At 26.5% G+C, this 17,820-nt stretch overlaps 1 protein-coding gene across 1 annotated transcript; it reads right to left on the minus strand.

Annotated features, from left to right (window-relative positions):
• Positions 1-15,901: 15,901 nt before the first annotated feature.
• On the minus strand, positions 15,902-17,501 carry LOC110656018 (allene oxide cyclase, chloroplastic). The gene is made up of 3 exons (XM_021812531.2): positions 17,191-17,501; positions 16,969-17,090; positions 15,902-16,473 (listed from the first exon to the last, which is right to left on the minus strand). Exons 1-3 carry the CDS (start codon positions 17,420-17,422, stop codon positions 16,072-16,074), a joined length of 756 nt encoding a protein of 251 aa, XP_021668223.2. The 5' UTR covers positions 17,423-17,501; the 3' UTR covers positions 15,902-16,071.
• Positions 17,502-17,820: the final 319 nt, after the last annotated feature.

The following is a 17,820-nucleotide window of genomic DNA, read 5'->3' on the forward strand; positions in this document are numbered from 1 at the left end:
CCAAATCGAATCGGACTAAATCGGATCTATCGAATCAAACGGGTCCTTTTCCTTTTTCTTTCCCCTCCCTTTCCCTGCGCGGCACCTCTCCTTCTCCCTTTCAATTCTCTCTCCTTCCTCCTCCTCCGGCCAGCCGACCACCTCCCCTCCTTTCCTCATTCTCCGACGCACCATCCCCACGCCTCCGCCTCGCCGGCTGCCTCCCCAACACGCTAAAATATGCATTGTGGAAACTCAATATTTTATTTATTTATTTATTTTAATTAGCTAACAATAATTTAATATATTTATCTGAAAAATAATATTTTATTAGATGGTCTGCTTATATATTATTTTTGAAATTAAATATATATCTATAATCTGAATAACCCAGTTCAATAATAACTCTCATCCCATTCTATACCTAATAGAACTCTTGAAATATATATACCATAATAATTTCTTTCTGCTAAATCTTGCTCTCAAAGCCCGTTTATCACATCTTTTTTTTTATCAAATACTCTCAATAGTTATTTTCATCTTCTTTTATTTATTGTTATATATGTATGGTATATATATATATATATATATATATATATATATATATATATATATATATATATAAGTTATTTTATTTTATTATTATTTGATATTTTTCTTTTATATTTTGAATGTGTAGGAGATTCGAATATTCAATCTATCCGTTGAAATTATCTCTCTTTTATTGAATCTAGCTATTGTTTTGGAAGTTCTAGGTGAGTTGTAATTATAGTACATGGCACCGTTTTAGTCTATTTTAAAATTTCTTAGCATAAAATTTGTTATTAAATGAAATTTTAAATCAGTATTTTAATAATTATTTTACATGTGAGTTTCTAGAATTTTATTTTATTATTGAATTTTATTCCGATTTTGATTAAATAATTGATTTTATCAATTATCTCTGCATTAGAACCATTAGATTTCTGGGAACAGGCCTTTAATGTCTTTATATTGATTGATATCTGACTATAAAATTTACCGATGTGTTATACTAAATTGATTTGAGATTGATTTGATCTTATTGACTCTCTGAAATTATTGAAATAAACTATTTGAATTGTATTATCAGTTATTATTTGCTATTTGAAATTTTTTTGTTGATTTTGATTGATTTATACAAATTAATTTTCTGTTTTTAATTGGTACCTGTGCCCAGTATCTGTATCTGTTATCTAGTCCCATCATGTGGACTATCACAGTATTAGGTTGCATTGTTGAGTTATGCATCATTGCAATTTATGATTTGCATTAGTATCATATGCATTGATATCTGTGAAGGAGGAGGAATGTATTCAATATCTGGTAGCGCGCTTACCATCTGGCTTTTGGTGATGTGAATTATCATCACCCTGGTGTACTGTACCATAAAATTTTTATTGAATGAATTTCTTTTATATATATATTTTATGAAATTATTTTATTAATGATTTTGATAGCATGAGTATGATTTTATTGAATAGAAAAATTATTGTGAAATTAATCAAGTGTTTGCCTATTCCTATTCCGTTGTATGTTATAATTATCATTCACTGAGTATTAGCTCAAACCACGTTTTCTCTGTCTGTTATCTGTTTCAGATCAGTAGAATTATGCAGCTGATCAAACTATTCAATCTATTTTCTAGAGAGGGACAATCTTTGATTTGTTCTCATGGTATGCCCGAATTCATATTCCCTCGGGGTAATAATTAATTTAGTTTGTTGAATGGTTTAAGTTTTTATTTGAAATCTGTAGAAATTTCGCAGTTTACTTATAGGATATTTATATTGTTTATTCAGTATTTTGTTTATTTGGATTTTATCCTTTTTTTTTGTTAGCAAGTGATAATATATTTTTTTTAAGATACTCTGATAAGGCTTACATGATTTAAGAATACTTAAATTATGTGTCTGTCGCGACATAGAATTTTGGGTCATGACATGCGTCCAAAACTCTCTCTTCTAGCGGCTTGTCGCTTCACCTTATTGGCCAAAATATGGCTGATCCAGCCATCAATCGGATCGGGTCTTGTTTCAAAACTCATATACACCTTGAGATCTTTCTATAGACACTAACAACACAAATTTTCATTGAGAAGATTGTCCAATTTTTGTCCGAAAAGTTTTAGCCCATTTTAATTTTTGGACTAAATTTCTCCCAAACCGGGAACCCCACAAAAATTCAGAGAGTACCAGCGTGCTCTACTCGACGGTAGCAACCATATAAATATCAAATTTTTATTACATTAAAATTTTGGTGGGTCCCTCGAACTTTACAGTATTTTTTTGAGCTCCAAATACACTTATTTAATTTTCTAACAATTTTATTCTAACACCTAGTGTTATGGCTTCGCATAGGTACCTTCATTTTGCGAAAATTCAACCGTTGCTTGAGTTTGCATTTTCAGGCTAGACAAACAGGCTGTCGAAATAACTTTCAATTCGAGTCAAAGTTATAGTCTACCCCACTATTTTCAGATACCCCGGACACGTTCCAAGCGTCAGAATTGGCATAGGTAAACCTAAACCCTAAGTTTCTTCAATTATCTAGTGCCGAATTAATAATAAAAATATATAAAATATTCTTAGGTAGCTAGAAAATTATAAATCCTTTTGTATTAGCTTCATAATATTGTTAAGGACTGCGGGATAAAATTTTAGAAATTTTAAAGCTCGTTTGAATGATTTATAATAAAATGATAATTATAGGGACTAAAATATAATTTCAAAATTGTAAGTATTGACTGTTTTGGAGAGCCCAGGAGGGGCCATATGATGATAATGAGATATGGATGTGGGATTTGTGTATTATAAGTGTTATTTGGATCATTTTGCAAGTTGGGTAGATTCTAGGTATAAGGGAAATTCTGCTGAATTTTTGACAAAACTTAAGATTTGTCCTTTGACTCTTTGAAGTTTTGTTTGAATAAATATTAATAAAATTTTTGATATAATGTCTAGGTGAGCCGAGTCAGCCTTCATCCTCCGCCCAGCCGCCTCAGTGATCAACGGTTAATTTGTGAGTAGATATTAATTTTAATTGTAATTTCAATATTATTATATATTCAAGGCATGCTCATAAATTACATATAAATATATGTATGCAGCTAAATACTATGCACATTTTATGTTGCATTTTCTTAATTGCAAAAATGGATATGGATGTCGCCTTAGGGTAATTTGGAGTTATGTGCGTGTGTCGGCGTGCGTGTGGTGTAATGTGATGGATATGGGTGAGATGGGCAAATCGACTTGGGCTTTTCTCGCTTGGGGCCCCATCCTTTTTGTGGAAGTCGTGGTGAGTATGACTTTGAGTTGATCTCGCTGACCCCTGCAATTGGATTATTAAGTGAAAGTCTGGCTCGAGTTGATGTCGTTGGTAGGTTTTAGACTAAGAGAGTTATATAGGGGATCAGCTCTCATATGTATTTTATTTGATATGGTACATGTGTGTGTGAATGCTTCAAATTATTTTTTAGGCGAATATTGTTTGAATTTGATGAAAATTATTGATCAGCGTTGCATTTCATCATTAGGGATGCATTAGAATTAGATAGTTATAAAAATTATTTTTAAAATCAATATCTTACTCTATGGGTCGAACGCTCACTCCTGTTCATCCATTTTTTTAGGCTACAGAAGAAGTTCTTTTACATAATAACCTGTTTCCTTCTTCACAGGTTTACTAGTAGTTATTTATTTGTACCATGTTTTTTCTAAAAATTGAAATCTAGAACTCCGCATGTGTTAGCAATAGTATGAACCTTGTTAGGAACTGTGTTAATTTATATTCTTGATATTAATAAATCAAGATTTTTATGATATTTAAATAATTTACAAATGATGGTATCAGGGTTGAGCTAAGCTTCCTTGACTTTAGTATTTGATCATTATTGGGTTAGAATGACCCAAATAAAAATATAAAATTTTATTTTATTTTATTTTATTTGTATGTTGGGCCTCAATTTTGGGCATTGGTTATGGATTTGAAAATAGTAAGGCTTACTACATGCCTCGGAGGCTTTATGCCGATCCAGGTCCTACTGCCAGTCCGACCCGTGGAATCAGGTCGTGACATTTAAAAAAAAAAATTATTTTCCTTAAAAATGAATTAATTTTCCTTTTGATTAGAAAAATATTTTCTATTGATTAATTTTCCTGAGTATTTCAAACGCTAGAAAATACGCAAAACTATTATTTAGAAAAATATTTTTCGTAAAACAAACGGAGCGTTAATATAGACTAACCTTTACTTAAATTGGTTTTTAATTCCCAATTATGATCAAAAGCTTTATTAATGAGTACATTTAAGCCATATTAAAAAAATGACATAATAAAATTCTCCATAATCTAAAAATTATTAAAGAATAGCTTAATTAGAATTTTAAAAATTAATTGATAAGGAAAATACATAACCACAAATTAAAATATGGTTGATAAAAAAATTTAAAAATAATCGGTAAAAAAATTAATTAAAATTATTAGTAAAATTTTGTATTTTATTCACCTAAAATCTTTTGGCCTAAATTAAAAATTTTAATTTATATTCTAATACGTTAAAACTTATATTTTAAATATACTTCAAAGGTCAATAATTTAAAAAATAAAATTTAATATAGATCAATTCAATTTACTAAAAATTGATTACTTGGTAAAATGTTTGTTAAACTATATTTAAAATTAACCTAAATTATTATAGGACCAATAAGGTTCATTAATACTTCAAAATATCATAATTTACTCATTAATTTTTAAAAATTAAAATATGTTGTAACACCCCTAAATTTTAATTAATTATTTTATGGGTAGATATTAATATTTTATTTAAATTTTTGGAAATTATTTGAAATTTTTCGAATTTTTGAAATCGGATTCAATTTTTTGAAAATATAAAACTTTGGTGATTTTTAAAAATTAATTTAAAGACCACGTAGCAAAACAAAAAATATATTTAGACTCTATGAATTTTTTTGAGTTTTCTGAAATTTTTTCAAAATTTTTGAGCCTTGTTTTTGGTCTCAAGGCATAGTAAAAATTCAATTTCGGGTATCCTGAATCGAACCGGTGGAATTGAATCGAATCGGGTCGGACCAACCGAATCAAACCGGCTTTTTCTTTTTCTTCCCTCTGCTCCCTCGAGCTCTCAACACCTCAACTTCTCTCTTCATTTTCTCTCTCCTCCATCCTCCCCTTGCCGGCCACCCACCGCCCCAGCCTTCCATGGTCGCCGGCGCACCTCCAGGACCCATCCCCGCTGCAGGCCGACGCTTTGTCTTTTCGGCCGATCCGACCACCAATCGGACCGGTTCTTGTCCCAAAACACATCTACACCTCGAGAGCTTTCCATAGATACCAAGAACACAAAAATCCATCGAGCGATTTGTCTAATTTTTGCTCAGGAAGTTTTAACCCATTTTGAGTTTTGGGCTAGATTTCTCGAAAATCGCAAGCCCCACCAATAATCCGAGAGTACCGGAGTGCTCCGTTTGTCGAGAGTTTCGCGGCAATACCCATTTCAAAATTTTTCAATACCGTTTTCCTGTGGGTCCCGTGAAACTTCACACCAACCCTCATTTTTCTTAATTATCTAGTGCCTGATTTTGATTAAAAATCTATAAAATATTCATGGCAAGTTAGAAGAATATAATTCCTTTTGCATTTGCTTAATAATATTGCTAAGGACTGCGGAGCAAAGTTTTAGAATTTTTAGAGCTCAAGTGAATAGTTTTTGCAAAAAGGGGTAATTGTGAGGACTAAATTGTAATTTTTCAAATTTTAGTTGTTGACTGTTGAATGGGCCTAGGAGGGGCCATGTGATGTGATTGAGTTGAGGATGTGTGACTTGTGGATATAGAAGTACATTTTGAACCCTTTTACAGGTTGGGTGGGTCCTAGGTATAAGGGAGACTCTGCCGGATTTTCGGTATGACTTAGGGTATCTTTGGTCCTTTCTAAACTTGTATTGAGTCAAATATATCAAATAATTGCAACGAAATTTGTCAGGTGAGTCGGGACAGCCTTTCTCCTTCGCCCAACAGCCGTAGTAACCTCGGTTTAAGTCTGTGAGTAAAATATTAATTTTGATTATAATTTCAATATTATTGTATATTCAAGCATGCCCATGCATCACTTATAAATATGTATCTATGTAGTTAAACACTAGGCACATTTTATAATGTATTCTTAATTAATGAAGTGCCATTGTTGTTTATGATAATTTGGAGCAGTGTGCATGCGTTGGTGCGGTGTGGTGTGTGGTATTGGATATGGATAGGATGGGTAAACATGGCTTGAGAGACACTCACTAGGACCTAGTCCTTTATAGATAAGTTGGGGTAGGTACAGCTTGAGAGATACTCGCTGGCCCCCGCATTTGTTTTATTAAGTGAAAGTTTGGCTTGAGATACACTCGCTAGCAGATGTTGGATTAAGAGAGCTGTATAGGGGATCAGCTCCCATATATATACTACTTGAGCATTATTGGGTGTGTGAGTGCTCCAAATTTCCTTTTTACTGTTATGATGTGATTTGTATAAAATTTATGGTGATGTTGCATTTCATTCCTTAGGATGCATTAACTTTAGATAGCTATAGAAATTGTGGTTAAAATTAGTATTTTACTCTCTGAGTCAAACGCTCACTCCTGTTCATCTTATTTTTTCAGGCTACAGGAGGATTACTTGTTATGACTAACCTGCTCTTCTTCTTCGCAGGCCAATTAGTAATATCAAATGTATTTTGTACAATTTAATCAAACTTTAGACTCCGCATGTGTTAGTAGTATTTTAATCAATTTGGGACTGTAATATAATATTGTGTTGAATTTGTAAAAATATTAAATGCATGCATGACTATATTGGATGGGGGAGCTGAGCTCCCATTGGATTTTATGATATTATGAGTATGTGGAGGGTGAGCTAAGCTTTCCAATTTTTTATGTATTGTGTTTACAGGTCGGGCGAGTCAAAAACTCTTCGTTGTATGGTCCATTTTATTATCAGACTCTATCCGGTTGAATTCTTGAAATTGGGCCCAAATGGATCTTAGGATTGGGTTGAGGAATAGTTAGGCTTACTACGGGCCTCGAGGGCTTTAGGCTGACCCAGGTACTAGTGCCGATCTGGCCCATAGGTTGGGTCATGACATATGTAGTCTATATTTTAAAAATTTTTCAATTCTAACTTTTTTAATATCAAATTTATTAATGTGACCTTTGTCCAATATCCACAATGTAACATCCCTCTTGTAGTTGAATAATATTATCTATTTTAGCCCACTAGACCTCATGGCTTTATCCCTTGGACCCCTTATTTGAGGTCCAAAAACGCGCTATCCAGGTTAAAGGTTTGCCACCTTCTAAGGCCTTTCACCTTCCCCTCCCTTTCCGATATGGGACTCGGTTCATTCCTGAACCCCATTTGAACAAGGACACCAGCGAGCCTTGTCGCCTCTAGAATACCACTCCAGCCGAGACCTTCCTTTCTACACAGAATGTTACAGGCCCACCAGCTTTTACCTGATTTGTCCTTGAACCAAACCTTACTGAGGGAGGTCGGCTCTGATACCATTACTGTAATGTCCCTCTTAGAACTAGATAGTATTATTCGCTTTGGCCCATTGAACCTTACGACTTTGTTCCTTAAACCCCTTCTTTGAGGCTTAAAAGCGCGCTAACCAAGTTAGAGGTTTGCCACCTCAAAAAGCCCTTCACCTTCCCCTCCCTTTCTGATGTGAGACTCGGTTCATTCGTGCCCCCATTTGGACAAGGACACCAGTGAGCCTTTTCCCCCTAAAGGACCACTCCATCCAAGACCTTCGTTTCTGCATGGGATGTTACACACAAATTTTAAAAATACTTAAAACATTTATTAGAATATTGACCAATTTTATTGACTTATTAATTTTAATCTTTAATTAAAAGTACTTCAGATGTGATTATATTCTTAATAGATACTTTTTTTTTAAATGTGTATTGCATGTTTTCTATACTCGTTATATGTACCCATAATTTAATATTTTATATATTATTTTTTATTAATTTTTTATATGATATAATATTATTATGATATATTAATTATTATTATGATAATATAATAATTTTTTATTTTTTGTGATATGTATGTTGTCTATGCGGTCATCATTTTCAGATTATATTAATGAAAATAAAAGTATATCAATGAGAATAAAAAATTATAAAGGTAAAATTTATAATGAAAATTTTATTACTATAATATAGTTATATATTTATAAGTGATTTATAAATATATAAACTTAACTATTTATTATTTTGTTAGTCTATAAGTATTAAGTTTATCAAGACTAATTAGTTTTTATCATTTTATAATTTTTATAAAAATATGTAATTAACATAAAAAATTTAAACTTTTTTCAACATTATTTAAGAGTTTATACATATACTAGTAAAATAAATTTAATTTAGTATAATTTCATGTAATGTTGATTTTTCTTTATTTTTAGTTATTTTCAATTTAAATTTTTTTATTTTTTTGGTAAAATTAATTGTGCACATCTATATTAATAAGTATCAATATTATTAATTTTTATTTGATATATAATATTTTACATAATTTTAAAATTTTTTTATGATATGGAGAAAAATTTTAAAAATAAAATTAAAAAATATATTAATACTAATAAATTATTTATATAGTAAATTAATAACTAAAATGTTTTTTTTCTATAAAAAATAAAAAATTGATACTAATAGAATAAAAAACACTTACTTTAATATATTATATTTTTAATTGAAATAATTATAATAAAAAATATATAGACAAATATTTAGTTTATAGTAAAATATTTTATTAAATTAACTTATAATGCATTTTTAAATTATTTTTTTTATAATCATCTTTCTAGAAGTAAATATCAAGTTTCAATAAATAAAGTTGATGAATCCAAATGAATAAAAATTTTATTAAATGATATAATGTTTATATTCATATAAAAATTGTGACTTTTTTGAATCAAATTATCTATTTATATTTATATTTAAATATTAATTTATTAAATAAAAATAATAATTTTATATTTAAAATATGATTTCTAATTCTTTTTATACAAATTTACTATCTATTAAGTTAGAATAACGTTATAGTATTAAAAAATTAAAAAATATTATTTTTTTTATATATGTAAATGTTAATATTTTTAAACTTTTAATAATATATCATTTTAAAATAAAAATTAGTATTATAAATTAAAATCATCCTAGTAATTATATTAATTTTATAATTAAATTCAAACTTAACATATTCTGTTAATTATTAATTTTTAAATAATATATGTTTATCTATTTAAATTTTTTTCTAATGTATATAATTTTATTTTTTTCTACATAATTATATATTATTTAAAAATTTTAGATTCATAATTTTAATATATATTACATGCTAATAAAATATTTTTTATAAATCAACGAATCTGAATTTTTTTCCATTATTGCTTATATATATATATATATACCTAATAGTATTTACATAAGACTTAGAAATTTAATTTTAATTGGAACTAACATATACAGTATTGTAATAATTAATAATTTTAGAAATATATCTATAATTAAAAAAATATAAATTTTTATTATATGAAACATTTTTTTAATGAACTTATAAGAAATTAAATTAAATGAGAATTTTAAAAATATTAATAAAAAAATTCATATGTTTAGCTAATAAAAATTAATTTCAAGATGGAGTTTTTTAAAATTAATAAAAATACTAAAATTATTGAATATTTTAATAAAACTAAAAAATAACTAAAATTGATAATAAATTAAAAATTTTAAATTATTTTTACTATTTTATGAGTTAATTATTTTTAATTAAATTTATTATAAAAAATTGAAAACATTTGAAAATGTTTAAGATTAAATTGATATAATTAAAAGTTTTTACTAAAATTAATAATTGGCATAAAAGTTTTAATTTTTTTATCTTTTAATTAATTTTGTAAATATATGAGTATTTAAAATTATATTAAATAATAAAATTAATATATGATATATAATTATAACAATGTATTTTTAAATTATATAATTTAACTTTTCATCAATATATTTACAATATATACTTTTTTTTAAATATTTCAAATTTTTTCAATTTTTTATTTACATTACATATAATTATATATATATATATATATTAATAAATAATAAAAATTTATTCAATCATTAATCTAACTTTTTTTTACTTATAGTATTATATTCTTTTATAATAATTAATTAACAAATATAAAAATATGAATGGAAAAATTTACGAAATGATTAAATTATCTTATAATTTTTTTAATTTACAATAGATAATAATTAACATATTAAAGTCTTAGTCTTATTATAAATCTTATTTTAAAAAATACATATAGAGATAAAAATTATAACTCATAAATAATTTTATTAATAGTAAATGATAATATATAATTTAAATACATAATATTAAAAATATTCAAATTTTTATAATTATAGCTATTTTTTTAATAATTTTAGCATAGTTTTAAAAGTTTCTTTTTTAACCTATACTTAAAATTGATTTAAATAAGTTAAAGATATGTAATTTTGTTTATTAGTTTCTCTTCTAGTTAAAATTTTGACAATTAATTTATTTTAATTTTCATTACTCATTAAAAATAATAAATATTTAAAATCAATCTAAAATTCTTAAAAATTAAAAAATTGACTATAATTGTAATATATTGAAAAAAAATAAAAAGCGGAAAGGAGGGAACATCGATATTTTCAAAAATAATCTTCATTATTTTTATTATTTATAAAAATATTAAAAACCATTTTTTTATACAAAATTGTTAGTTTTAAATTTTTTATTGCAATCAGGTAAAGTCAAACAATAAAATATATATTATTTGCCTTACAATCTCTATTTTAAATGGACTATAATAATTTTATTAAAAAAAAGTAACTATTTTGAAAATAATTTTTAGTAAATAATAAAATTTAATTTGTAAAATCAAAATATTCATATTCTCATACAATATTTGTGATTTTTTATTTATAATATTTTAATAACAAAAATAATGTATATTAAAAATTCTATTTCATATGTTTTATTTATATAATTTCAATTTCAATTGACTAAAGTAATATAACTTTTTAATTTTATTTTCTTACAACTTTTTTAATCAACTTTAATTAAAAGTAAAATAAATCATGCTAATAAATAACTAAATTTAATTAGCTATTTAAAATAATATATAATGATAATATTGTATTATATAAAAAATTCAAAAAAAATTATATAAAAAAGTTTTAAAACACGAGTTTGTATAACGAGTAAATTAACATACAACACGAGTTAAGATAAAAACTAGTTACAATAAAATTATAGTTTGGTGGACGTGTCAAATTTATCACCATCTAATTTATGTGGTGGATTATTTTATTTTTAGCCTAAAATATGGGATTTTATGAAAATTGGTACCTTTTATTTTAGACCTCTTATTAAATGGGTTATTATTGGGGTGAGCATAATTTAATTCCACCTGAAAAATTTAGCTGAATCAATTTAATTTGAAAATTTAAGTTTTGTTTTTGTATAAATCAATTAGGGTTGGTTTTTAATTGAAAAAAATGTTATATTTATTTTGGTTCAACGCTCTAAGAAAAAATTAATGGAATTGAATAAAATAGTTTAATTTTTAAATAATTATTATTCGGTCTAAAATTATAATAAAAAATTAAAATTAAAATTAGAATTGAAATGAACTCAAAATAAACTTTAAAAAATAATAATTAAATTGAATCAAATTAATTTAATGTAATTTGATTGGATTTTATTTATTGTTGTTGAGAATATCCCATGTTAATAAAATATAAAAATGAAAGGGTAAATATAAATAGTTGAATTATAATATTAAATTGATTAGTCATTTTGATGTGTAAAGTAATTTGATGATTTATATAAATTCAAATTAAAATAAATTAAAATATAATTTGATCAACACTTTCTTCAAATTTAACATGGTATCAAAATTCAATTTAGATTATAAGTTTCAACTGTCCATAAAATTGTATAATTAGGTACATATTGAGTTTTCAGCTAAGGTTGTGTATAGTTCCCAAGGGTTCCGAACCAATAAGAATCATACCAAACTGAAATCATTTTTATACTTTAATTTGATTATGATTATTCACCAAGAACTGAATTGAAATCGTATTAAAACCAACTTATACATATATTTTTCTATGATTTTTAAATGTATTATATACTTTTAATAATATATACATATATGTGTAAAACTATGTACAACCTCATATCATATTTTATTTCTCTATATTTTTTTTAATAATTTTAGTTATAAATATATTAAATTACTTTATACTTTTTAATTATAAATATACTATTATATTATATATATGTTAATTTATAATTATATGTGTATCTTATAGTTAAATATTACATAATTAATAAATAACTAAAATGTATATTATATAATATATTTATGCTATTATATTATATAATATACTTAATCATAAATTATATATGCACCTCGTAAGTTAAGATTATATAATTTAAAAATAGCTAAAAGATACATTATATTATATATTATATATTATTAACTTAATTTTAAACTTAAATGTTAATTTAAGTATGACTTTTTAAGAAAAATAATTATATAAAATTATTTAAAAAACCTAAAACCTAACCGGAATTGAAGAATTGAGAACTATACCGAGTCAAAATTGAAACAATGAATAACCAAATAAGAACCTGTTAAAATTTTAATTTGGTTCTGATTTATAAGCAAATCCCGAATTGAACTGAAATCACACATTATGATTAAAATGTTAAAATTACTTTTTCAAAAAAAAATTATTTTAAATGTTATTAAAAAAATTTAAAAAAATTATTTTGTTATTTTTATATTTTTATAATTAAAGCTTAATAAATTTAATTTTAAATAATTTTTAATATTTTTTAATTAATATATTTTAATAAATATTTTTTAATAATAATTTCAATAGTAATACTAAATAAATTCTAAGGTTTTTAATAATAATGAATGAAATAATTAAATCATTTAAATTATAATAAAATACTCTTTAATTTGAATAAATTACACTTTAACTCACTTAATTAAAAGTGAAATAAAAAAATAAGTTATAAAAAAATGTCAAAATAGTAACTTTATAAAATAAAAAAATAATGCTACTCAATTTTCTCAAAACGATGAATAAATTAAATTTTATAAAAAGATAAAAATATACAAATAAAGTATTTAACTACTTTAAAATTTTCGTAATAAAAATATATTAAATTTGTCTTAAAATACGAAATAACAAATTAATAAAATATAAATATATAAATCGATTAATATAATATTAAAATATCTAAACTCTTAATTTTAAATTTTGATTTGACTTCGTTTATATATATATATATATATATATATATATATATTTTTTTTTCTAACTTCGTTTAGACCTATAGGTAGGGGAACGATGCAAAAAGAAATTAAATTGAAATAAAAATGGTAAAAAGCCATTTTTAAGAGCGTTCAACCGATATGTTCCCGAAGCCAATCAGCATAATAGTTTGCCTCGCCAAGCAAGTGCTAAACTTGAACCTTCAAAGGCGAAATTACATTAATTATTAAGTGTCATAAACGTTTATCTAATTTTATTAAATTTTATTTTTTATAAAAATTATTGTGATTAAAAATTAAATTTTTTTTAAATTAACTTATTAACTTATCAATTATTTTACACATAAATTATTTTATTTTATTAATTTAAAAAAATAAAAATATATTACATAAAATACATCCAATTATCCTCTTTATCATTAAATATTATTTTTATATTTTTTCTATATCAATAACCACTAATTAAATAATTTTATTTGAAATAATTCACATGTTAATAAATTAACTTGAAATTTTTTAATTTTTTATTATAATAATTTTTATAAAATTAAATTAAATTTTAATAAATTTTAAGAAAAAAATTAAAATTTAATAATTTTTATAAGAAAACTCATAAAATTGAATCATAGCGTGTGATAATTATCTTAACCATTGGATAATTTGTCTTTCTATTTTTTTTTATAAAATTTATTAGAAATATTATTTTATCTCCTAACCTTGCAAATCTTTTATTTTAATCTTGTATGTTCTATTATTTTTATTAGAAATATATACTCGATTTTCTTAAATTTTTAAAATGTTATTGTAATTATTGAAGTCTTTTATTTTTTTTTTCTAATTATTCTCTTTATTTGTAATATTTTAAATTTGAAAATTTTTATTTGACTTTTGAGATTCTATTTTATTTTTTAAGACTTTTAAAATAAAAAATATTTATTTAAACTTTTTAAATATTAAAGTTTCTCATTTATCATTATTACTATTTACCCTCTGAATTTAAAAGTTATAAGTGCTTGTTTGACATTAAATTTTGAGAGTTTAAACTATTTTTTTAATAAGAGTATAATTTTAAATATTATTAAAAAAATAATTAAAAAAATTATTTTATTATTTTAATATTTATATATCTAAAATTTATCAAATTTAATTTTAAATTATTTTTAATACCTCTAATTAATATATTTAAAAAAATATTTTTTAACGATAATTACTAACTAGCCCTAATTCTAATAATGTGAACATGCTCTAGTCAGAATATACCCAAAGAAAGAATCAGGGACGCTGAATTCAACATCAACGTCACCATTAAAAATAGGGGTAATTTTTATTAATGTCCTTCAATTTTGAAGGAAGTTTCATTTTTAGCCATTAACTTTAATTTGTTACAATGTGATGTTGTAATAAAAAGCCTAACTCTCTTGCCTTTCGCTTTCTCTTCCTCTCCCATTTATATCTCACTCTTAATCTCGTTTTCTCTCTCCCCTTCATCCCTCTCTTTTATTCTCGCAATCTTCCTCTCTTGCTCTCTTCTCTCTGCAAACTCTCTGTATTCTGTTAAAATATAATCTTTTCCTGCAAAACTTCTCTCTCTATTTGTGCAACAAGCTCAAACAACAAATCACATCATCAAAACCCCAAAATCCTTCCAAGAACCATGTAGAGAGAGAGAGAGAGAGAAGGGAAAGATTGCATGTGTTAAATTCTTAATAATAATATAAATAAATTTAATACTAATCAAATTTTCAATATTATATATCTCAAATTCTTAATAATATTTTTAAAATTTATACAATAATATCCAAATTTCAACAATTATTACTATACATTTTTATTTCTAATATTTTCATAAATAAAAAATAAATATATTATTTTATAAATAGAATGAGAGTTGTTAAAGAGAGGGTATTTAAATAACTTTTACTTTTTGTTAATATGAAAACTTGTTATAATAGGTCAAATAGGATTATGAGGACTTTCATGTTACTAAAACTAAAGTTTAGTAATTTTATTATAATAAATTATGGAGAGAAAATGACACAATGCCCAAAATTAGAGGACGACTGAGTAAAAATTACCCTTAACAGTAAGTCACACAAACTCTGCTTGATCATCGTTCTCTACACTAACCACATGATAATGAAGATTCCAAGCAAGCTCAGATCTCTAGCAACACTTTCACCAATGACCATCGAAAACACCCAAGAAACCCGTAGCTAGAGCAAAAGCTTAACTATGAAAAACACTTCCATCTATATTCGACTTCACACATCCAAACAAATCCTTGATTTATTAGCACGTGATTATAATCATATTTTTTCAATATAAAGCCTTCTTTTTATTTTTTTTTTTTAACCAAAAGGAAAGTGGGCACTTGTAAAGCTGCACTTCTTTTAATTTTCCCTATAATTGTTTTATTATTATTATAATTATTATTTTAAAATTTTCCACAAAGCTTCGCACTTCACTAGAATTGGCACCGACTGGCCATCGTGCTTTCACCAACATCACCAAGCACTCCAAGACAATGAAATGCATTAACGAAAGGAAAAACGACATTGACAATATCAAGTTTTCTATGCAAAAAGATAAATTCAAAAAACAAACCATCAAATCCACCAACGATTTCTATCATGATTAATAACATTCTCAGAAACTAACTCAATGCTCATCATGATTAATCAGTGAAATTAGGAACTGCAGCATGTGGGTGGCAAGCCTTAGCATCTGGGTGTGCCTCCACAGCAGGATGTGGTTCAATAGGATTGCTAAGCAACTCCTCTGGCAGCTCCTTAATTCCCTTCAAGTAAAATGTATAGAAAAGCTTAAACGGAAAAACTATCTGACGGAGCTTAACTTGACCGGTAACCCCTTCGAAAATGCCCGTGCCGCCAGTCACCGCCAGGTACGTATCCTCATACGTCAGGTACGATCCCTGCACCGATATATGCCCGTACTCCCCGAAGTAGAAGCTGTAGATGGCTTCGTACCGGTCACCTTTCATCTCCGGTTTGTTTTGGATCAATACACATATTCCTGCTGTTATACCTATACGTTTCTTCAGGTCTCCGGTGTAAAGCTGTAATATTTTAACAAAAAGAAGAAAGAACACCGTCAATGATGTAACCACTACCCACTACTGACATACTTTAATTGTCTCTACTTCAAACATGGAACGCAAAAGATTTTTATTTTTATTTTTATTTTTTTAATTTAATGGTCCTATAAATCACTTCAATATTATTGAATTAATTCATAGCATGGATCACAATGCTGTTGAACTGGATCTCAATCAATAATAAATATTGCTAACTAGTAATTTTCTCTTCATATTTTAAGATGATTACCATTATTAAGACTTGTAAAGACACTTTGGGGGAGAAAAGGAGAAATTTCACTGCAGAGTGAAAAACACAGTGAACTTGTAAATTTTCAGGTTTTGAAACAGGGAATATCCGCAATTGGTACTTAGGGACAATGATTTGAGAGCAAAAAAGCAGATTATAATCACAATCTTCACAAAACAAGATAGATTTTCTCAGGAAACAAACGAAACTGAGATGTAAAAACTTACTTTGTTGCTAAAAGGCACCAGATCACCAAGAGAATTAACCTCTTTCTGGCTCAAGCGGAGGTAAGCAGGACTCCCACGATCTCTCTCATTGATCTCATACACATACAGCTCTTGGACCTTGGCTGCAAAGCCAAGAACACAGAACCCAATTCGATGAATCACAAACTCAACTGGAAAACAAAGGAAAAAAATAATTGACAGAGATAGAGAAAGATCAGTTACCGGGTCTTGCATCATCAGATGAGGCCGCTTGGCTTCTGCAGAGGAAAGATCTCTTGGGAACAGAGAAGTGGTTAAAGCTTGAAGTCTTTGAAAGGTGAGTGAGAGATGGAGTTGCGATCTTGAAAGGCAAGACTACTGATTTGGTGGGCACAGTGGCAGCAGAGTTAGATCTTGAAGGGCTGGTCACCTTCACAGAAGAGATGGTACTGAGAGAAGAAGTTGAGCAAGCCATTGATCCTGATGATGATAGTTTTTAGATTCTATAATTCTTGGCGTTTGGCAGGAGAGAAAGTGAGGAAAAAAGGAGTGACAGTGGTGGTTTATATAGAAGAAGAGTGCCAGGTGGGTGGGGTTACGTGGGGGTGGTGGTTTTTGGGTATACGGATGGACGGTGCAACCGTGGGTGGACCATGCCATGGCTTTTAAGAATAGTCAACCAAGTCTTCAGCCTCGCACCTTAGGCGGCCGTTTTTATTTAACGTGGTTCCAATATTAGCTCTGAACACGTGATTTGGTGTTTGGACGGAAAAAAAGTGGAGGAAAGTGCAAAATGTCTTCATGGGTAATTTGTCAATGCCACCGTCAATGTGTGAATAAGAGAGCTTGTTTTCGGCTTCAACGAATTGCATG

This window comes from Hevea brasiliensis, chromosome 9 (genome assembly GCF_030052815.1).
Source record: "Hevea brasiliensis isolate MT/VB/25A 57/8 chromosome 9, ASM3005281v1, whole genome shotgun sequence".
Lineage (NCBI taxonomy): Eukaryota > Viridiplantae > Streptophyta > Magnoliopsida > Malpighiales > Euphorbiaceae > Hevea > Hevea brasiliensis.

Excerpts from the sequence above, each read along its gene's own strand:
- LOC110656018 (XM_021812531.2), bottom strand. The coding sequence starts at position 17,422 with ATGGCTTGCTCAACTTCTTCTCTCAGTACCATCTCTTCTGTGAAGGTG. Across the intron at positions 17,091-17,190 it reads ATCTGATGATGCAAGACCCG|CCAAGGTCCAAGAGCTGTAT; the intron begins GTAACTGATCTT and ends TTGGCTTTGCAG. Across the intron at positions 16,474-16,968 it reads TGGTGCCTTTTAGCAACAAA|CTTTACACCGGAGACCTGAA; the intron begins GTAAGTTTTTAC and ends AAAATATTACAG.